At 36.7% G+C, this 23783-nt stretch overlaps 1 protein-coding gene across 1 annotated transcript in view; it reads right to left on the bottom strand.

Annotated features, from left to right (window-relative positions):
* Positions 1-255: 255 nt before the first annotated feature.
* GPC5 (glypican 5) overlaps positions 256-23783 on the bottom strand; it is a 709869-nt gene continuing 686341 nt past the window's right edge. Inside the window, exon 8 of the mRNA XM_056328672.1 lies at positions 256-6648. Within this exon, the coding sequence (XP_056184647.1) occupies positions 6488-6648 (161 nt within the window). The 3' untranslated portion in view covers positions 256-6487. The remainder of the gene's footprint in view (positions 6649-23783) is intronic.

The raw sequence follows: 23783 nt of genomic DNA, 5'->3' as shown, positions 1-23783 counted from the left end.
AGATACTTACAGTCTTCCATAAAGCTGATATTTTGTCTGTTTTTGTTCATAGGACACTAACTAACATGATACAGTTTAGAAACCTTTTTGCCTGTCAAGAGTTTTACCTCAACATTTCTCATAGAAATTCCATTGTCAACAGCTCTCCTCAGTCTTAGTTTTCTGAAGTATTACAAACAGCATTTTCAGGGCAAAAGACTGAAGCCAAAGAAATTAAGACAGTATTTCAAAATACTTGTTTTAATCAAGTATTAGTGCAAGTCTACTTACATATTTAAGCACAAGTAGTTTTGTCTTATCCTTGCTGTTTAGATTACTAAAACGGTAAAAATTTTATCATCAAGTCACACATTTCATAGGAAAATACATGATATTTTTCCCTTAGAATCATATAGATAATTGTTCACAATATACATTTTTATTTGCTAAATTATTTTTTATTTATCATTGTATACACATAACCAGTATAGAGCAAAGAAATACAAAGTGCTATTACCTGTAATGTTCTGATGCCTTTTTGAAAACAATCTTATTGTATTAAATATATCAGTTCGGTTTTGCATGTAGATAATAAAAAGCTAAGCTATGTTTGCAGTTATATCTATGGAATTCAGTAGTATCACAAATTTCTAAAAGAAGAACCTGGCCCATGCACTAATTTCCAGACCTATCAATGCTCTGAAATTATAAATGCAATATTTTTGTTAGCATAGTAAAGAATACATGACATTTATTCTTCAGGATCATGTTGCTTTTTACCTTTTTGAAGGCCTGGTATCCCCTATTTTGTTTTACTTGACAAACCTCTGTTCTTTTTAAAAATAAAAAGGGTGAAAGTTAAGGATTTCACAAACATTCCTGTCTGCCAAAAAGTAGGAATGTGAACAGACATGAAAAATATTTTTAACAGCCAGCACAAAGGTGTTAGCTATATTTATCAATAAATTAAACACAAGAAACAGGAAAGCACATTCTCCTACTATAAAAAACCCCAATCCCCTACAGGCACAGCTATAGGGAACAAAGAAAGGGAAATGGGTCAGGGTAAGGTATACTGATGTATGTCTTGGGCAGTATGTTTTTGCCCGTTGTCAACAGAGATCTGTCACAGTCTTTCATGTGTGGTATATGTATGAAAAAAATCATACTTTGCTATTATTTTTTTAATGGTCATATCCTGCTTCAGATACTGAAGTATGCATCCCTGCACAAGGTGTAACTATGATTTTTTTTTTTTTTTTTTTTTTTTTATTATGTGCTTATGTTGTTAAATGTTTTGTTGTACCTAGCATTGTGTCCACTTGCTATAAATGTGTGACTAAACTGCCATGAGAGCTATGGCCACCTCATCTGTTGTACCAGTGCTGTTATCTGGAGATGTGAGGTGAACTGGATCAAGGAGATCCTTTGGGTCAGAAACACCCCGACCAGTTTCACTGCATGGTCCTGTAAACTCTTGTTTAAGAGAGAGTGATGTTGAAGAGAAGCAAGAAAATCAGAAATTGCCACTGAGAAAAACCTCCATGTGACTTAAGTTCAAGAGACTAACAATTAATTTAGACTGCCTGACAAACCTGGAGACACTTAGTTGAGACACCTACATTAGGCATGCACAGCAGGTGATCTTAGCACAGTTCTCTGCTCTGTAAGGGGTGATGAGATGCATCGACCAAGTCCTCCCAACCACAGAAGCTCAGCATGTTATTCCTCTTCAATGTGAGCTGGTAAAAGAGCTTCGTGGGGTACCAGGTATATTGTCTATTGCATTTCACATTTACAAGTTCCAAAATAAAGTAAAAAATACAGTTTTCAACTGCCAGACGTAAATTTTGTTTGGCAAAATCTGTCAACCGAGCTATTTTGTTCATGCATCACCAGGAAGAAAGAATTAGGAATTAGAACTTTATTTATAACTTTCTGAGATTTACAAGAGTTTTACTAGAGCTACATTAGCTTTTCAGTCTTTTTAAAAAATTATTATTTCTATTATAATCGGTTGTGACTCAGAGCACATGGAAAAAAGCACCGTTTGCTGAATAAGATTCATGTTTACACAATTATTTCAGAGTAGAATTAAACTTAAAATAAACCCTAATCAGAGATAACTTCAACCATTTTAATGCATGCCTCTGAGAAGATGCTATGGAAATACTCAGTTTAATCTGAAATTTTTAATAGATTAGTCTAAACCCTGTTATAATCTCAACAAGAATATTATTTTAATAAACATAAAAAAATACAGGTATAAAGAAATAAATGATGTATGTGTGTATCTATCTACCTACAGAAAGAGAAAAAGACAAAGATAGCCTGTTACATGGCTATAGTTAGGCTTCATCTTTTTATTAGCAATGAAAATAACAATATTTGCTCCTGAAGGAAATAAATAATTTTTGTTGTCTTTCACCAGCTACACTGAGGAAAACTGAAACTTTTATTTAAAGTGCTAGGACAGTAGTTATCAGAAAAAGTACTTTAGTACTTTCCTCCCAGGAGGTACAGGTGCATTTAATCATACAGGTACATCTGAAGAAAATAAAAAGCAGACGTTCAAGAAGAATAGCTTGATCTCACCAGGTAAAAATATTACGGATTTTGGAAATGTAGTATTTTTTAGATTTTTTTTTTCTGAAATATTGTTTTACAAGTAGTGACACTGTGCTCTAAGAAATTATTCCCTACAAAGCTCTCTCACCTGACAGCTGAAGGGTTTTTTTAATTGTACTGAGACCAGTTACACAACTTCAATAGTGATATCCATTGCAATTTTAGTATAAACAGTATTTGAATGAGTGGCTTTCTGAAAAAATGGTACACGTCAAGTAAAGCATTCCTACTTTAAACTTTATCAGCTTTAATACATCAATATTTTATTTAAAAGAAAGCAAAATAACACAGGCAAAATGTCAGGCTTTTTTTCCCTCAGTTGCCAAATTTGGAGCTACACTTCAACACCCTGCCGTGTTCCCAGAGTTTCTTGCAAGGCTCCTTCCCTTGCAAGGTAACCTTGACACAGATTGCCAAACATCCTCGCCTTCCTTCCCTTTTCTTTGATCCATTTTAATGATTTTTTAAATTATTTTTTTTAAGAAACAAGATTTCTTTATAGTGTGGTAGATGTGATGAAAGAACTGTGATGCAGCCTGGCAGATGCATGCATCTAAGCAATGATATGAAGTGTGTGGTGGTGCCTAGAGAGAGATGGGACAGGAGGGTGAATGAGGTCTCATGGCCAAGGGGACAGTGAGGGATCTCCAAACCTGCCACTATTATATTCATGTTGTTGCTAGTTTGTTCATATGTGTCTGGGAAAGAGACACCTAATTTTCCACTCCAGAAGGAATCTTAGAAATTGTTTTCCTAATGCAGGTGCAGTGTAGAAGATGAATGGAACAGGCCATGAAAAAAACTGAGTAATAACACAGGCTAGTAATTAACATATATGTGAAGTGGCCTTAAGACCTAATTACTGTCATTATTTGAAAATTGGGCTTGTGTTTCCAAAGTGCTATAGAAAAAACTGTTACCTCTTTGACTACCTGGCACCATCAGTAAGGTCTTGAACAACACATGAACGTGAGGAGTGGAAACAAAGTGCTTCAAGATAGAAATAAATTTCTAAGTAATAAGTATCGATAGAATTTTTTCTCCATTTATGTATCTCCTGTTCAAAGCTTTTTTTTTTTTTTTTTTTTTTGTATTTTCCTTTAAGTGACTGATACTGGTCATTAAAAAAAATACTGCTGGACTAGATTAATTATCGGTTTCAACTAGCATGAAAAAGGAAAAGAATGAAATCAGACTATCTTTCCCTGGATTACTGATGTGGTAATTCCAGCGTATGCTGAGACGAGATGACAAGTGAATTTGAAAGACTGGTTTACAAAACCTGAAAAAGAAAAAAGGGGTCAAGTAAAATGTACACACTGGCACACATGCTTATTCATGGTGTTTATCTGCCCGTGAAATTGCTCTTAGGAACGTTCACTTGCTTTTCTAAATATTGTATCTCTTTACCTGTATGTTATACTGTGTGTGTTAATGACTAATGCATGCATTTGGGAATAAAAACAGTTACATGTTTCTTTATATTAGCCTCATATAAAATTACCTTTTTTACAGTCTGGGAAGAGTTTGATGTATAATATGAGTGCATACAATACTGTACTATTTATTTTTTTCTCTTGTATAGGGTTGTAAAAGAGAAATCACTACAAAATAGTCTGAAATACTTTCTGGTTAAAAAAATATGGGAATTAGTGATAGCAGGATGATAAAATATTATAAACGTAATATATAATGTACCATTAGTACTGTGGAACACTTTAGCTTGCTTCAGCTTACAAAGCATAAGAGCTGGGATTCATGTTGCGATTCACATTGGCATTCATGTGTCACTGCTTCAACTTGGGGACTTGGCATACGATTCATGGGCCCACCTATCCATGACTAGGTGTATGTGAGATATACAAGGATATCCCAGTTAGATACCAGCTGCCACTCCAGACAGTTCCCATTTAAGGAAGCTTCTGGAACTTCCCATAAGTCATGCTTCATATATGCTTGTCCCATGAGGATGTCTTGCATACTCCAAGAAATCTTAGGTGGCACCAGACACCTACTTTTGAGCAACCGAGTTGCTTTCTCAGGAGTTTGACTTCATATGAGCTGAATAATGCACTGGGTTTTATTGACTGTGTGACAAAGGCCTCTGGTCAATTGCCCACAGAAAGAGCTGAGGCCCTTCAGAGCAGTAGCTAGACACCAGGTGGAATTTTTTTACAGCATCTTAACTGGCACTTGTTGCTGGTATTTTAGCAGTTGAATGCTACACTGTATTTCCACTGACAGTTTAGAGATATAGAGTACGTATATAATACCACATACGTAAATATCTGTATGTAGACATATAGATTAAGATACCTTAATCCAACATTGAATCCTAACCTTGCTATTATTTCTAGATAAAATGAAGTTATATACATATCTGCATTAACATCATACTATCTAATATGTAGGTTTTCTGAACTATGAAAAGTAATTCCTACTAAAATTAGCTGAGTTTACACTGTGTATTTTTTCTTTTTTGGAGAAAGACAGAAGGGCAAATTCAACATTTTCTGTTTTACAGGAATCATGTCCCAGAAGGCAGAACTTTAAATACAAAACTCATAAAGTGCTGAGCAACCGTTTCATCAGTTGGTACGTGTGGGGTTGTAAATAGCAACACAAAGTCCACAAGGAGACCAGTTACTCCTGCTTTACTCCAAGGGTCAATACTGTTGTAGTTCTTCATTGATGTCCTGGATGATGCAACAGAGTGCACTCTAAGCAAGTTCTTGCAGAGGATACAAAAATGAGAGGAGTGGCTGATACATGATAGAGTTGTTCTCACATTCAGAGCGACCCTGAATGAAATGGCTTGATGGGAACCTCATGAAGTCCAAGAAAGGGAAATGCCAGGTCCTCCATCTAGGGAAGAATAACCCCAGCTGATGCATACTGGCTGGAAAGCAGCTTTGCAGAGAAGGACCTGGGGGTCCTGATGGAAAACAAGTTGAACGTGTACCAACAATGTGTCCTGGCAGCAAAGACAACCAATATCCTCCTGGGCTGAATTAGGAAAAGTATTGCAGCAAGTCAAAGGAGGGGATCATCCCCCTCTGCTCAGCACTGATGAGACCATATCTACAGTGCTGCATCTAGCTCTGGGCTTCCAAGGACAAGAGAGTCATGGACATACTGGGTAGAGTCCTGCAAAGGGTCATGCAGACTTTTAAGGGATGGGAACAAGTCTTATATGAGGAGAGGCTGAGACAGGTGGGGTTGTTTGTCCTGGAGCAGAGAAGATGCAGGGGAGATCTTATAAAAGTGTATAAATACATGGTAAAGGGCATAAAGAAGATGGAGTCAAACTCTTCCCAGTGGTGCCCAATGACAGGACAAGAGGCAATGGGCACAAACTGAAATACAATAGATTTTGAATATAAGAAAAAGCTTTTTTGCTATGAGTGTTCAAGCACTAGAACAAGTTGCCCAGAGAAACTGTAGAGACTCCATGCTTGGAGACATTCAAATACCAGCCAGGCCTGGCCTTGGTCAGCTTGACCTAGCTGAGTGTGCTCTGAGCACAGGGTTGGTCTAGATGATCTCCAGAGGTCCTTTCTATGATTGGCAATTCTGTGATCTCTTTTTCACAAATTGTTTTTAAGATAAAGATTATAATATTCAACTTATTTTTAACATAAAATGTTATAAAAATAAAACCGATTTTCATGATTTTGTGTGACCCTACAGGTGTTAAAAAACACCACAGGAAAAATATTACACAAAACCCTTCGTTAATATTCAGGCCTAAGATCAGAAAGGCTGATATTATACAAGCTATCATAAATATTGCTATATCCACCAGATCCCTTATTCCAGGCTTGTGAGTGGGGATGAACAGATGACAATGAGACACATATATCAAGCCAGAGATAAACAGTTACCAAAGACTGAGAAATAATAGTGTTACCAGACTAATCAGCACAAATGTCATATAATCAGTCTTTGTTGTACATCCTGCTCCAGTTGTGTCTGAAGTGCTGCCATCGTTGGTTTGACGGATATGCTTTACGTCACTGAGGTTCGTCTTGTCTGGCATCCCTGCTGAGACAAATAAGAAAATATAGTATGATGCATGCCTTGTCACTACTGGCAACATGTTATAGCTAGAACAAATTTAAATACCCTCAGCACACAGACTGTCACAGTTTTGTTTCTGATTCTCATGTTACTGCCAAATTCAAAGTCCTTTATAATTACATCTAGAAACATACATTATAATATAAGACTACTCATCATTGAAAGTAGTTCAGAGGTCTACCAGCTCTGAACAAAGTTGTTCTTGTAGAAATATATCACAACAAACATTTGCAGACCGAGGTGAACAGTTTTGCAAGTCCCCATAGTATCAAAAGCCCATTGCTCACATCTTTTTTGGATTTGAAGGAAAAGGGAAATAATTTAATGTGAAACTGCTTGCGTCTGGGTCCCAATATTGTTCCAATACAACATATACCTGGTGGAAGGCATGCAGCAAAGTGTACTTGCTGCTATATAAAACCTCCATTTTGGCACAGTTTAAACAGACTTTATGACATTATAAGGCAAAATTGTAAAGCTAACTTTAAACAGGAACTCTTTTACTGGGTTCCCAGCTGAATAGTTGTACTTTTTTGGACCAGGATAAATACCTCTCCATCTCAAAACAGTGTTTTGTATGGAACAAGGATGTAATCACCCATCATATTTCCTCTGTCTGGCTAAACAATTGGAAACAGAAAGTCTTGGAGACACATTCAGATTTGGTAGCATTGTCAGCTGCTTGTATTTGCTATGCATACTTCTAGACTAACTGTCTTATCCCATATAATAACTTGTGGCATGCCACTATCAATCAAAATTAACAAGTCTAAATTCAGTGTTATTACATGCAACAAATATTGACATTGTAATTACACTGAGACTGAAAAAGGCTTCATAGAAAGCAAAGTCAATATTTATGTAATTAGGTCAATACATATATAATTCAGAAGGTAAACTCTACTGTTGGAACAGCAGCATTAGAAAGAAGCTCAGCTCTACTGAGCTGACATTGATTTTACAGTCTCAGTTTCTGCATTATTATTCATTGTTTAGGTACTTCTTTCCTCTCTGTATCACTAGGTAAAGATGAATAAACTAGTGATTCTTTTTTTTAATTAATTATTGTTCAAAGGGACTGTGATGAACTATAAATATTTTAGTCATGGTGTTATCCTCTTTGTTAAGCTGGTTTAACAGAAGATACAGAGAATTCTCATTTTTAAAGGAAAAACTTTCTTGGTGCTTGTGTTAAAAATACTTTTTTCTTTAAAAGCCGCTTGAAAGCTGTTCTTTGTGGACTTGCTGTATGTACTCAAATCTCCTTCCTGTAGCTTTGAAAAAATGCATTAAGAGTCAGCTAAAGTCAATCATGTTGTCTGAAAAACCTGCTAGAAATAATTTGTCTTCTTTGCTGCTGTACTTACACAGCAAAATATATTGCTATTTTGTGTGGGTTTATCGATCCAGTGCTCTTGCCCGGAATTTGTAAAAAATTAGCTCGATGAATACAATGTAAGTGGACATACAAGGTGGAAGACTAACATCAGATGTTGAGAAGGGAATACAACTTCTCCTCATCATACACGTTGAGTAACCTGTCTAGAAAAAGATCAGTCACTCAATACTTCACTGAATGGATGCTTGGTGGATCATGACAGGGGGTTATCAAGGTGTTTTTTTCAGGGAAGTTTTGTAAATAGAACAACGACAAAAACATGGGTTGGGTCTTTTCCCGAGAGCATTAGTGAGGTTTTCCTATATTAAAAAAGGCTAATTTCAACAGATAGTGAAAAATCCAATTCTCACCTATACAACAAAGCAGTTCACCAAATGCATTAGGTATAACAAAGCAGATTTTTCCCAGTGTGCTTACAGTACCACAGCAGGAAAGATACGGCCTTATCTTAAACATCCAGAATATCACTTATTATAAAAGATAATTATCATAAAAGGAAAGTATTCCTAGATCTTGCAGTTAGAGAAATAATTAGGTTCAGTTAGAGTATGTGATCTAATCTAAAGGCAATGTGACTAAATGTTAATTTCTGACTGGACAGTCAGGTTTAATTTCTAAGGAAAATTTCATTGACAATATTATGAAAAACAGGAAAAAATAGGTTTAATTTTATAGTAAATGTATCTTTGTCTTTCTTTCTTTTCTTTCCAGCCTCAAATAAAAACTGTAGACTTTGGAAGTCCCAATAAGAAGAATTTTTTTTTTAAATGTTGAAACCTACCAATATATTTTCCTTTGATCAATCAAAATGCCATGAAGTATTTACTATAATCACTGGTGTTAAATAAATATGCTGCTAGAATTGCCATGTAAACACACAGCAAACCTTTCACCTATTCAGCCCCATAGGTCTATGCCACAACTTTGACTTTATTGAAATGAGAAGTTAAAAAAATATATTTAGACATGATCCTGTGAAAAAATCACTGAACAGAAAAACACTTATAAAAAATAGCCTATTTTAACAGAAGTGTGGTTTTCCCCCCAGAATGCTATGTCCTTTGTTAATTTTTTTTTTTTTAGCTACTTCTAATAAGTATAACTATAAATTTAATTCCTACACCTAGGCTATACTTTCTATTTAAAAAAGAAGGTTCTCTTGTCCATTATGCACTAGGATTTAAACATATATGTCACCTTTCACATATCATAATCAGTAATGGAAGTGATCCTGTCCTATAAATTAATTTAACTTCCATAGTTCACAGCAAAATTGAAGTGAGAGCTGTCCAAACATTTGTAGCAAAACAAACAAATATCAAAAGCAAACTTCTTTGCCTTTAGTTAACTCATATGCTAGAAGCTGAAATTATGTTATAGAAAAGGCATTTAATATTCCCTGATATTTCAAACCATCTCTGATAAATGTCTGGTTTATTATCAAAATCATACAACAGCTAATATTTTGACTAAGAAATGGTAAAATTCAGAGGTTTCAGCTGAGATTCAGAGGGGTTTTTTTTCTGAAGAAAAGCTAGAATTGCAACAAAGCGGGAGATAAATTGCTTGGGAATTAAAATCCAAATATAACATTTGCATGACCCACTATAACACAAAGCTGTCAAGTATCGCATAACTGTCCCCAGTGTCAGCTGTGAAACTCAGTTAGCGGCTGCAATTTAAAGTATTGTCTTGCTCTGGTTTAGAAAAAAATCATCAGTAAAAGAATTTCACCAAACATTGTGATAAATATTACAGCATCTCATTATAGTATAACAGCTAGCTACAGAGTATTTCTAAAGGTTTTTAACATCTTCTAAATATATTTAAAGCTTTAAATATGTGAGCGGTTAACAGTACTGGTAGCCTTGAGAGCTGACCTGTTATGTTCTCCAGAACAGCTATAGCAACAATACAATTTCCTTCCAATATTCAGCAAGAGCTGTTAACCTTGATTTGAAAAGTCAAACCTGGAGTCATGGAAGATTTTCATTTGATATGCAGCTTTTCTACTGAGACTGTCAAAACATTACAGAAATGGGCTATGACTTGTGAGCAGTAGGTGCTTGCCTACCAAGGGGCGTGCTGGGACTTTGAGCATTTTAAAAGTTTGAAATTAAACATCCTCTAACAATGGCCTAGTTTGAAACAAAACCAAAACAAAAAGTGTTTGTGTGACTGTAGTCTAACCTCAAATACCTTGCTGTCTTATCTTGTATCTGCTGGGTAACATATCAGAACTGACATTGGTCTTCAAGGGAAAATGAAGCTGCCAAATGAGCTGCTGTGGGAATCCTGTTGGATACAAACTCTGTCAAAGATTTAGAGATGAGGAAGAATCTGTGCATCTTCTAATGAAGGTCTGGAAGATCCAAAATACAACTTCTATGGCACAAGCATTTTCTATGAGCCTCAAACAGGAGAATGAACTTGAGTAAGGATGGGTCAGTTTTTCAGATAGGAAAAAAAATGTAGAATGTGTTTTTACAAGGCAACGTTCCTGTGAAGTTGTATGCAAAATTCTTAGAAGGGTAAATAATTATTTCAATTACTATATGTAAGCTAAATTTCAGGATCTTGTAGCCCATGAGCTATAATGAAAAGACTGATAACTAGTTAAGTTCTGTCCCAAAATTCATAAGAAAGATCATGAAGAAGCTTTATGAGAGCTTAAAGAAATGTATAAAGGTCAGATAAATAGACCAAAACCCTGATGTTCTGTAGATGAATCTTTAAATATGAAGTTGGATATGTAATTTACAGTAACGAGATACCTGGAAAAGGATGACATGTAGGCATGTTGGTCATTAATTTATAGGTGTCAGTAAGGAGCAATAATCTGGGGAGGTAGAAGATAATTTTGGATGCAACTGATAAAGTAAACTGAAGAACTTGTAGGCAAAGGCAAAAAGAAGAATAGCAAAATGATTGAGAGGAATGAGGGCACAGTGATATCAGAGCAAAGGGTTCAGGAATTTGCAGCTAGCAAGAGCTAGGACAATCCCTAAGTAAACACCAGTGCTGACTAATAGAAACATACTATTGTAGTATGAAGGAAGACATAATACTAGTTTGATTCCTGCAGTTCTAAATAATGAAGTCTCCAAAATGATTTTGTTCACTTAAAACTTAAAAATATTCATTAATAGATTTTAACAAAAAAGAAGAGGAGGAAAAAAAAAATTTTTACTTTGCATTGCCATTCCATAAATTAAAATGACATATTAGTTACTAAAACTTTTTGTTTTGATTGGTCAACCTTTTGCCATGTGGAACTTTTAGAGCTTCTAATGGATATCTCTTCCCTTTCTTTTACTGTGTTTTTTGCCAGGTTTTACTCCTAACTTCATAATATCATGAAAACGTTTCAAAACATAGTTATACTAAGTAGATCACACAGCTATGTTTAAATACCTCAGACAGGCTTCAGTTTATAGGTAGTTGCTGTGAAAACTTGGATTTCCTACTTTAAATAATATATAGATTTCTTTACTGAACGTATCTATATGTGAGAAAAGAATATTCAGTACATGTGACATCATTCCCCATGATGCCATAAATCTTAAAAAAACCACAAAATACTTAATGAATATCTGGAGCTTAGAAGGAAAAGTAAAACCAATGGACTACCTCTACTGTTACTCAAAGACTCTTCCATGTGAAGTTCATGTGACGCTGGCCATGACATCTCAATGAGGGGAGAAAAAGACGTCTCAGAAGAGCTATATTATGAAGGGCACCTGGCAAAGGACTAATTTCTTGAAGCCATTTTCATGGGCTTATGACTGCATCTATACTTGGGAAAGCTAAGGGATGTCCCTAAAAGAAAAGCATATATTGTGCTTGAACATATACCCTTCTTATAGTACAGATATAACAGTGCACATATTTACTGCCTTCAGGAAATCTATGTGGTTTTGTGATGTAGTGTAACTTTTGCCCTCTCCATTGCACAGTAAGTGAAACGGAAAAAGAACAGGAGGGGTAGAATGGATGATCTCAGAAGTCATTCCAACCTCAACAATCCTGTCATTCTGTGATTCTCTAAGTTTTAAATATTTCACAATTCAGTACTAGTCATGAACAAACACACAAGCAAAGAAAACTCACTGGATTTCACTAACAAGTAGCACAGAGGGTAGTAATACCATTCCTTGACTACATTGCTTTTGAAGATGTGAACAGTTATAGAAGAGATACTTCTGCTGAGAATCAGTCAGGAATCAACCTAGTGTAAAATGTATCACTGCTTAATTGTGTTTAGTTTTCATTTAATGAAGGAGAAATTAACAGCCGATTCAGAGAGGCTAAAGAAATGTCAAAATTTTCAAACATTTTTCCAATAAAGCTTTAGGGGGTTTTAGGCTTTAATTTTAAAGAAAAACAAATTTTCTAGCATTGGTTTGCCATATATGAATTATAAATCAGTTTAGTCAGCTGAATTTCTTAATACTTCAAACTTGTCTTTCAGTGAAGCTCCATTTGTTACAGGGTTCATGAGAAAAGAAAAGGCAACATTATTCATTTAGAATGAACAAAAGATTTTGCAGTATGGAACCTATTGTTGCATAGCATACATAAAACTGCTGCCCTGTCAATGAAATTAATGAATTAGCACAGAAAACATGCTTCATTAATACTAAAATTGTGTTGTAAAATGGTTTTGATTCCTATCCTCTTGTGTCTTTCTGTGAGGTCTAAAATCTTAATCTGGGTGCAATAAATTCACACTACTTTTTCTACATCCACTTTGCCTTATGCAAGAAGAAATGAAACCAAAAGCAATAAAAAAACCCCCAAAATAAAAATACGACAAACTGAAAGTGTGCTTGCACATTCTCAGTTGTATGAGATCATTTTTACTTATGAAGGCCTTAAAATACATCCATTAAAATCAACTCAGTACAGCTTTTCTAAAATCACAGATGAGCTCGTATTTTGGCAGAGCAGAACTTCATCGGCTTTGCTGTAGTGTTTATATGGGTCAGTTTGTGTCAGAAGTGATAAGCTTAAGTGTGAGCACCATCCTGAATGCAGCATAAAGTAGCATTGTGCTGATGCTAAGGTGGTGAGCTTAAGAAGATAACAGAATATACATAAGGCATGATTAATACCACTTAGTTTTTCATACCTGTACAGTCTACTTCTACAACTAGGGTCCAGCTGGTTAAACATAGCTGTCTACAGATATTTTAGATGCAGATGAGGTGATCATCACACTTGGCATACAGCTGCCTATCCGAAAGAAACCCGATTCTTATAAAACCCTTTAAAGATTTCTTGGACATCCTATAGCAGGGGTCCTCAAACTTTTTAACCAGGGGGCCGGCGCGCAGATGAAGTGGCAGGCAGTCATCTGCGGCTGCTTGGTTCCACCCCTCAACCCCTGGCTGGGGGGGAGCGGGGGGGTTCTGTAAATACCGGGGGCCGGATTGAGGACTCTGGGGGGCCGTATCCAGCCTGCAGGCCATAGTTTGAGGACCCCTGTGGACCTAGAGCATTTCTAGTGGCTTTTGGCACTTCTGTTTAGAAAACTCAATCCTGCCCTGCCTCAAAGTTAGTTTTTGAAGCTCCCATTATAGTGAATGTAGAGAAATAAGTAAATGCAGAAGGAAACAGAGTACTCAGATGTAGATTTGTAGTCTGAATTTGGACAGATAAATCCTACACTTAATCACACAACAGGTTCACCACTGAATGACCAATGAATATTTCCCAACATATTCCTTGTCATTTATTCTTCATATCTTTGGTAGAAAAACAAAACTAAATACTTAACCATGTAGCTCTGGAAAATGGATTAAATTTTAGAAATTGTAGGTAGGAAAAGTAAAAAAAAACAACCAAAAAATAACAAAAAAAACCCAACCCCCAAAAACCACTCCAAAAAAAGGTGGGTGTTGATTTAGTTCATATTTTTTCACCTGTAGTCTTATATTTTCACTTTTATACCTAAACCCCTGCCTTTAATCATTTCTGATTTCAGCATCTGGTGTTGAAGGGCAGGATGAAGGGCTGCCATATTGCCATGAAAATTGTGAATATCTGATGTGTGCAAACATCTCTAAAAAGACAGTAGTTCATGAAAGTGTTTCATGTAAAGTACAGAAAGACTCATTGCAGCTATGTTTACATAGGTAAATACACATCCCAGACAGAGATCCTTCAGGCAAAGTGGTGTTGAATGCCTTATGTCTACTGTGCTCAGAGATAGAAATACCTAAAGGAAACTGCTAAACAAATCTCCACTACACAGTACAATTCCCTACAACTCTTTTAAGCCACACACAGTGGTCCGCTTGGTTCAAAACCCCAGTTATCATTTTGTTTGTTTGCTTTTAGTTCAAAAAAAGCCTGAAAAAAACATGAGGGCTCTGCTGTAACCCACCAGGTGGTGTTTTTATGACATGAAACTGAGGGAGCACATTACAGGCTCTTGGGATATGATATCCAGGCATGGGAAAGTATTTTGAAAATAGAAAGCCTGTGGTTCAGGGACTTCGTAGGGCAGAGATATCCAAGCCTTTGGCTGTCTGGTTTCTGTAGCCTTTTGGAAGCAGTCCTTGGGATGAGTTATCCACAGAACTTGAGGTTTGTTTTGGAGGGACGGAGATGGTTTTCTTTAATGCTAAGCCATGGAGTGAACTAACATTTGTGCAATGTGGATAACGGGAACTGAAACCAAGAGAGAACTCACAAGCTAAGTTACTTGACAGCATAGACATAGCCAGTGAAATCACTTGAATTTGGAGAATTGGTTAATACCATAGGAAGGTTCTGTACTGTGGTATAAGCCAGTTCTTAATGTCTTCATGAGTCTCACGTCTGCAATTGGCCAGACATTTATTTCAGTGAAATGCAATCATGTGGGTTTTCATGCCTGAGGAAATCTGTATCAGATCCCAGACAGGACCTTAAGTACAAGTACCAAAGGACTGAACATGACCTATATGCCACAAGGTGATGTGGAACAGAGAGATGATGCTCACCTAGGAGCCAAGACAACTGCAAATTTACTTTTAGCTTGCCTCCACAAAGGGAGATCATCAATGAGCAGGACTTTTGTGTCCATATGTAAAGTGTGGTGATAATCAAGCCACCGTTAGATTTCTTTATCTCTCAGAGTAACTTTACAGTGCTTTATCCACTCTATTCTTCAGTGACAGTTTTCACCATTTTCCCCAGGGAAAATTATGTCACAGTCCATATAATGTAGTATGCCATAGCGTGATGTAGGTAAGAACTCTTTGAAACACAACATACTGAGCTGTTATTTCTTGCTGTCTATGCACTAAACATACATACTGTTATGAAGAAAGTTTCTGGAATAGGTAACTGGTATTTATTTGGAGGAAATAATTTGATCTAAAATCCTCCTTTTTGACCTCATATATTTTAATGATCATTGTAATAGTACACAAATCAACACAAATACCAGTTATAAATGCACAGGGAAAATCAAGATGCAAGTAATCTCACCTATAAACAAAGTAGTAGTATTACTGTTATTGATAGAAAGCAATTAAGAAGTCTGCCTATTGGCATTAGCTAAGAGAATTCTGCATGGTTAGCCATATATTAGGAAATTAGTCTAACATATCAAGTTTAACTGCACATATTTTATGAAATCTGTATATATTGGAAATAGAGTGTAACCAATGATCCTATCATAAGTCTGTCACGTCATTTCAACAATGAGAGCAGCAGACATTGTCTCTAGTCTAGTATTTGAAAATTTTCTTTCAAAGTTGATGGTGGCATTTGTTTCACATTATACATTAATGAACTCAGTATTTCCATTTAGAAAACAAAGCTTTTATGAGTTAGTGCAACACAAACAAATGGTGTCACAAAAAAAGCCTAAACAAAACATTTCCATTTATTTCACATTCTTAAAAATCAGAACGAGATAACATTTGTTGAAATCGTTAATGTATACTTTTTTACTTGTAGGTCAGTTTTAGCATATAGCAAAGTGTTAGCTGTTTAAAAGACAAAAACATGATGGTATTTTTCATCTGAGAACCACAGTGACTTTCATTAGATCTATTCCTATTGCTTTCTCACACAATGGCTTCGGAATCCATGTTCATTATAAGATATGTTCATTATAATGTCAGTGCTCTAGGGTGCTGGAATCAGCATTGTCAATAATGCCTGTTTTAAATGAAGAAATCCATCTTTTCAATCCTTTTCACTATTGAGGAACTTTTAACCTTTATCATTAACCTATGCTAAGGCTTCATAATCAATATAAAATTATAACAGGGCTAAAGTCCTATAAATCAGACTGGGTAAAAGTAAGCAAATTCTTCATTCTTTGAATTTTCAGTTGATTAGTATTAATTTCCTTCCTATGAGTCAGATGTCCCATATAAATTACTGTCCTTTGAAACAATTTGCCCCCGTGATTATTTTTTAATCTTTTTTTTCAATTTGCTGCAGGAGATTTATAATCAACAATTCCGCTTTATACAAAACTACCATCTAGAAGACAGAGATGAATTTGAACTGAAACTCCTGAAAGTAGTGTATGAACTTGAGTTGAGGTGGAATGTTATCAATTAGTCCCAGTAAGAAAATAAAATATTTTTCTTTGGGTGTTGTTTTTTTGTTTTGTTTTGTTGTTTTGTTTTTTTTAATCATACAGTGTCCCAGGTTTTGTGCCCCAATTTCACTGTAGCAGTTCATTATTTTACTATTTGTCTGCATGTGGTTTTTAAAATGAAAGTATAAAATCAGTCTTTTCCAGAAGACAAACCTGAACTAAACCAATTTCCATTATTAAGATGATGAAGTAACTTTGATAATTTTTTTCAGGTCAGTCCACCTAGAATTCCACTCATTCCACTTTCTGTTAAAAGAAACATAGCCTGTAGATTAGCTTAATCCCCCCAAACACTGATACATTAAACCGTCCTTCTTAACGTTTGCTGCAAAGCATATTTAATGACATATTTTCACAATGTAAGCTGATTTAAGGCAGGACTGCTTGCAGTCATTTCCTCGTCATGTCTGCCAGGTGGGGGGCTATAAACCCACCTGTTGCCATGGACTGGAACATGCCTGATCCCCATAGTGAACCTGTTCCCAGACGTGAGCGATCAAATCTGTGATTTTTCTAGCTGAGTTAGTTTTACTGCAGCTTGAATTTACTTTTAGAACCACTCCACAGTGGGATCAGATAAGTGCTGGTGTGAGGAAGAAGGATCATGCTGTTATAATGTGGGAAAGGACTTAAACTGTCAGCTAACCATAACATCATAAAGCACCCAGAAACAGACTGAGAAAAAGGTATAATCCACTGTTGATGTCTGACCTGAACCCACATCAAAGACTAGAGTACTGACAAAAAAAGGAAGTGCGGAGCAGTAAAGAAGATAGATGTCCTTGTCTCCATTCCTTCCCTGTAAACAAAAGCAAAGCTTTGCTCCTTATAAATAAGAATGCAACACAGAGATTCTCTTCTCATTGCTTTCTCTTCCTTTCTGGGATAACTTTTGGTTCCCCAAGTTTTAGCTCAGCTATTACGTTGAAAATGTATCAAAAGCATATGACTCAAAAGAATCTAGTTCCTGATGTCTTCTTAGAAATGCATTTTTTAATCAGATTATGAGGTTTAAAAAATACAGTTTTCACAGAAACTTTTGCTCTCTGATTTTCATTTGAGTGACAGTCCTTTCTGGCAAAGTATTTCAATTTCTTTCAGGCTAGGTGAACATCTGTGGTAAATATTTTGGTGCTTACTGATGAATATTGATCTGCATCCCTCAGTGTGTTCAGTGTTATGAAATGTCATGGGAATTCCTGTGTCTCAGTGCATCTCACAAGTTCAAGATCTTTGATTTGAAGTAACTAAAAATGGACAGTTAAACATCAAAATAAGTGCATTCTTGAAGTCCAGAGATAACTGTCAGGCAGTTCGAAGATAAACCTGGTACCTGTAACCTTTTATTTCTCCCTAGTAAAGCTGGCCTTGCAGAACTCATACCAATATGCAGGTTTCACACAAATGTACGGTTCCCATTCAGCAACACACACATAGTGCTGCTTCTGTTTTGCTTCCAAGCATCTATCCAAGCAGAAAAAAACTGCTCTCCTCTTCATGCTCCCACAGCCTAACAAGGCTGACCATTGACTTGGCTGGCTCTGGTTGACTGACTGGGTGAAATTTTCTAACAAAAGCAAGATACCAGTCTCCAGGCTTTAACAACAAAAGCAAGTAATGTAATAACAGGTCTCAAGATAACATGTGGGAGAAAGGAAAAGGGAGACGGAGAAAAAAAGGTGATTTCTTTGTTTTCCGTATTGGTAGTGTGGATATGAGGGAAGCCAAAATAAGATCTCTATGGTTTCAAGAATTCTTCTTAAAAATGCATAAGCCATAGCTGCTCTTTACTTCTGACTGAAGGGGAATGCTCATCTAACTTAACTTACCTAACTAAAAACCATAAAGAAAGTAACTAATCTGCTACTTCTGGTTAATTTGATAATTTAAATAAATTTTCAAAACAGGTTTTTAGTCACAACACAGTATTTAAAAAAAAAAAAAAGAAATTGCAGTACAGATGGATGAGAAACAGCTGAACTTTCACCATTTCAGTTTTGAGCCTGAAGATAGTGATCCAGGAAAGAAAGAACTGCGTAAACAATGAATGAGGGTTGAAAAGCAAAGAGAAGAGAAGAGAAGAAAGGTGACCTCTATTTAAAGTAACTCTGTGTGGACATATAAGTTAAAGACACTGTAAGTTTGCGCTTTTTTTGGTTGGTAGGCACTAATTGTGGCTTTAGAGCTACTTCCAGTGGGGCATGGTAAACTGAGCTGTACCGTTGTCAGTTAAAAGGCACATGAAGAGGTTAGACGCTAGTTTTTCATGCATGGGTGAGTCTTGGGAAGAGAGTAGGTACACTGTGGAGTCATTCTGTGAGCTTTCTTTTCATTTTAAGCTACCAAGTTCTTATCCTGACCATTCCTTGTCCTTTAAGAATAAAAGTTCCTCTTGAGCCTAAGTATCAACAGACCAAGACCACCTCCTCCACCCCACTCCTGTTTTCTGGTGAAACATCAGCGTTTGTCAGGAGAAGGGGAGATGATAACAGCGTGGCCTTGGGAGACAGCACTACTCATCTTCTTTTAGATGAAGAGAAGGAAGGTTGGACTCATCTTGCAGGCAGTGCAGCAAAGAAAGTTTTGCAAGAAGCCTGTACCTAAAAGCTTATGAATGTATGTCAGACAACATGAGAACAACAATTCACATCCCTATCTTTTGTGTGTTTCCTAGATTATTTTTTTTTAAGCTGAGGTGTCTACCTTAGCACAGTTGACATTTCTTGGGAATAAGTAAGAGAGGGAAATCCTCCCAGTAGAGTTGAGCCCGGACATGAGACAGTTCAAAGCATATAATAGCCCTTGGTGTCCTGAAAATGGTTTTGTTTTCAGATAGTCCTTTTCTAGAAAATGGCAGCTGAATAATAAGAGGACTGCCTCACAGACCACCAAAGATTTGTTTTCATCCCAACACCAGGGATTTGTGATTTTATGAAGGGACTAGAAGCCATGAAGTCACTGGCATATGTTTGAGTGATTGTTCAGGATGGAGAAAGCAAAATCTGGTGCAGATTGTAACTATTTCTAGTAATACAGTCAGTCCTGAATCAAGCTGTCTTCTTAGGACATTAGGCCTTTCCCTTTTGAGGGACTCCAAATGGGAGCTCTGAGGGAAATTAGCATGTGTACAGGGTGAAGGATCAGAGTGCCCGAGTCCTAAATCAAAACAAAAAAAAAAGTTTACTATACAGTGACAAAAGCCTATGTCTTAGGAAAAAGTGAGTTATTTACTTAGTTCTTCTGTTTACACACAGTGTTAAAATAACTTCTTGTATATACAAAGCATTTGATTTTGGGAACTATATCCAAGCAGAGTTTATTTTCATTTTACCACCAATAAACGTTTTTTAAAAGCTTATGGTAAAATTGGTAGATGAGGTCATGCCTTAAGGTAAAGCAGCAATGGAGACTAGTGAAGTAGTACCATCAAAATCCACCACCAGTGTAGGAAGACCAAGACTAAAGTTACACAAATTAGAAACTGGGCATGAAAAGGTGGAAATTCTTACAACAACTAAAAAGGCAGAACTGGAGCAGAATGAATGAATGCATTCAAAACTAATGTAAGTTAAATGACAAAGGAAATTCTCCAAAAATAGTTCAGCAGAATAAGCAGATGAACTAAACTGCTGAAAAGGCAGACTCTAGGTTTTTAATAAGTCAATAAAACCATAAGTCTGGGAATGTCATGTAAGCTTAAGTGATAGTCATGACATCTCTTTCCTCCCTTGTAGTGTGCCCTCCTTCTGTGCATTCTCTTTCCTTCAGACTCATGGATGAATCGTATTATGTCATGCTCCTCCTCCACACAATCCCAGGACATGTTCAGTACACTGTCCATGCTTCCACAGTCAGCAGGAAATTAAGGAGAAGTAGATATGCTCAATGTGTATAGCAGGAAAACAGTATCAAAATCCAGCACCTTCTTGGACACCAGATCAAGAAGGTGTCTCCTCACTTTGCCAAGAAAGCTGTCCAGAAACACAGCACTGAGTTTGAGGGCGGGGTTGCAAGGTGGAGAGGTGAGATGAATTCTCCCAGGGTTGTTGCTGTGTCTATCTGGACAATGAGGGTGACCCTAGCACAGACCATGCTTTTGCTGATGGGATGCAGTCCTGCAGAAACTGAGCAGGTGTGGGTTGGTGACAGTAAGTTTCTGTTGACTGTCCAGTGATCCCCAGGCAAGGTGAGGTGTTGGGTCAGATCCAGGTCCATCCAGGAAGACGACTCATGAAAAACAGCAGGAAATGAGGCCAGAGAAAGAACTGGAAAAGATATTTCCTTCAAGATTGTTCTGGGGCCATCCAGAACACAGAACTGTAGATAATTATATCCACAGAATAGCTCAGGGAAAGCCTAGGTGTGCAGAACTGAGCTGAGATGAGGTTCTTGGGTCCATGGCCAAGAAGGCATGGGTGGAAACCACAGGTGAGGCTGGTCAGGACCATTAAGGGTAGCAACTGTCTGAAAGTAGTTCTTAATTTGTCTATGTTTCTCATCACCCCCAGCTCCCAGGAAACAACACCCCATGACTTCATCCACTTTCCAGAGGAGTGCCTAATGCTGCAAAAGCTTCTTGTTCCACTTGTTCCTCTGAGTATGGCACAGGGACACAGTTTGGACAAGTGATTTGTACAGTGCCCCTCACACAGCTCAAGTCTCCCTTCATTCCTCCTGTTTCATGTGCCTCAGCCCTCTCCTGCTGCAGTAGCAACTACAGACTTTAGAAGTGAGGCAGGTTGTTGGAGCCAGCCTTAGGGAGTTCCTGCTGGCACTGGGGGCATGTGCCAGTAGCTGGCAGGGCATTCCCTGGGGATTCTCTCCAACCTGTTTTTCTAGAATACAATCTGCCTGTGAATGACTGTGGTCCACTCATTGAGAAATATATCTTGCTGTGAACTTTTTTCTCCAGATAAACCTACTGGGAGGAAAGTAAGAAAGCATCTAGGGACAGAAATACAGTAGTCAGTCATTATGAAAGACTTACATGCTGGTTTTAATTCTTCAAATATATATGAAGGAGATATCCTGTATCCAGCTTTTCCTGCACTGCATCTGTGTTCCCACTCAACGTTCAACAGAGGAGTTTGAGGAACACAGTCCTCCCAGTTGAATGGAATGGAGGTCTTTGGGGTACTTGCCTGCTGCCAATATGCAATGAATCAGTACCTCTTTCCAGGAAAGTCTGGGGGTAGGAGGAAAGAGACTAAGAGCTATTTCAAGCTATCCTTTTGAAAGTTGTTCTCTATGAACTCTTCCTAACTTGTCAATGGTCTCTCTCCCCGCTTCCTTGCCCCCAAATATATCTTGCCTATGTTCTCCTGAGGAATTGAAGCCCAAGTGACCTCTCACCATTCTAGGTGCCAGCCTCACAGTTGGGCTGCTATATTGGGACCACACAACTTTGAAAGAGGAAAAGGGAGTAGTCAAGGCCTTTCTTGTAAGTGGATGGCCAGGTTTTTATTTCCAGTTCTATATACAAAGCATGCTAGGAATTTCAAGGATGCATAACTCTTCCTCCATAGGAATGGAGTGGAGAATTTTCTGTGTGTCTCTGTTCCCTGCTACAAAGACTCAGTGTGTGGGAAAAAGGATAACAGCATTAACTGCTAGAGAGGACCATATCTGGAGATGACCTCAGTACGAATGTAGCAAGTGAATGCAGCCAGCTCCTCCGTGAGTGACCTGGGCATGACCCTTTGCATTCCAGAATCTTACACTGATTTGCTTACTCCACCAAATGGGCAGGAGAACACAACCCTGTCAGAAGATGTAACTCCAATTGAGCAAGACCACTGAAATTCCTCAGATTTATGCATAACAAAAAATGTTTTTAGTAACCTGACCGTTTAGGCAGATGTGTGCTGATATTGTCACTGAAATGTGCTCCTCCCACTTGATCCAATCATCCCATGCTGTAGTTTTTCCATTCCCCAAGTCTCTGTTTAAACTACTCAGTCTAGATCTGGTTTATAGTATAGTATATCTTTGGTTGAGATTAAAGGCAGATGAAGATATTGCAAATAATACAATACTTCTTGTTTGATTAAATCCATTATTTTCCATGGGAACCTATTCCTTTGTTCAATATAAACCTTGAGTTTAATATTAAAATATAAGGAATTGAGATCAGGCAAGGCTATGTAGGCTTCAAAAAACATTGGTTTATATATATATATATATATATATATATATATATGTATATACACACACACACACTACATATATAAATATATATAGAAAGTTGTGGTAAACAAAAGAAAACACCCCCTCCTCACAATTATTTTCAGCATAATCAAGTATTACATCCCTGTTACAATTTTGGTTTATAGAAAAAAAGTTCTTGACAAAATGACAGCAAAAAATTATGTACTAAATGGCTTTAAAAATAATTTTATTGGGAAAAACAATGTCTGAAATAATTATTTTAAGCAAATTGTGTAAATTTTCTACATTTTCAGTGATGTTTTTTGCTTCCCATAAAACTACCTGCCACAAATTTAGTAATAGTATAGTGGTTTTTCAAGGGCAAAAGAAAGAAATGTGTGGCAGTCATAATGTTTGAAAACATTGAATGATGTACACACAATGAACAAAATAGATCCTCTGTATTGCTAGGCATTGCTGAAAGCAGAGAGATATCTTTCTGTTCAATCCTTTTATTGTCACAGTGATCAACCCACCAGATGCAAACTATTTCTAGTGGTTTTCTCTGCATATGGACTGTGAAAGCATAAATAAAGAAGATATAAAAAAATTTCTCCACACAGGTGGTCTGATTTATCAATAAGCAGTATATTTACTTATATATTTTATATATAAGTATATATTATTATACATTTACATTTTATAACTTATATCAATCAAGATCCTGAGGAAGTATGATTAGCATTGTTACAAAATAGGGACTTTATGGACTGATTTAATTCTGAATGTAAATAATTTAATTTTTTTTTTCACTTTTACATTCAGTGAATTGCAAACTTACTATTCCTTTGAAATGCATCAGTAAACCAGGGGTTTTTTTTAATATGGCATATAGAAAATTTAAGAAAAAAGTATCATTGATGCATTCTATTTTGGCTGTGT

Source organism: Falco biarmicus, chromosome 2 (genome assembly GCF_023638135.1).
Source record: "Falco biarmicus isolate bFalBia1 chromosome 2, bFalBia1.pri, whole genome shotgun sequence".
In the NCBI taxonomy this organism is placed as follows: Eukaryota; Metazoa; Chordata; class Aves; order Falconiformes; family Falconidae; genus Falco; species Falco biarmicus.
Note: the sequence above shows the minus strand (reverse complement) of the source record. Positions and strands in the feature narration are given on the sequence as shown.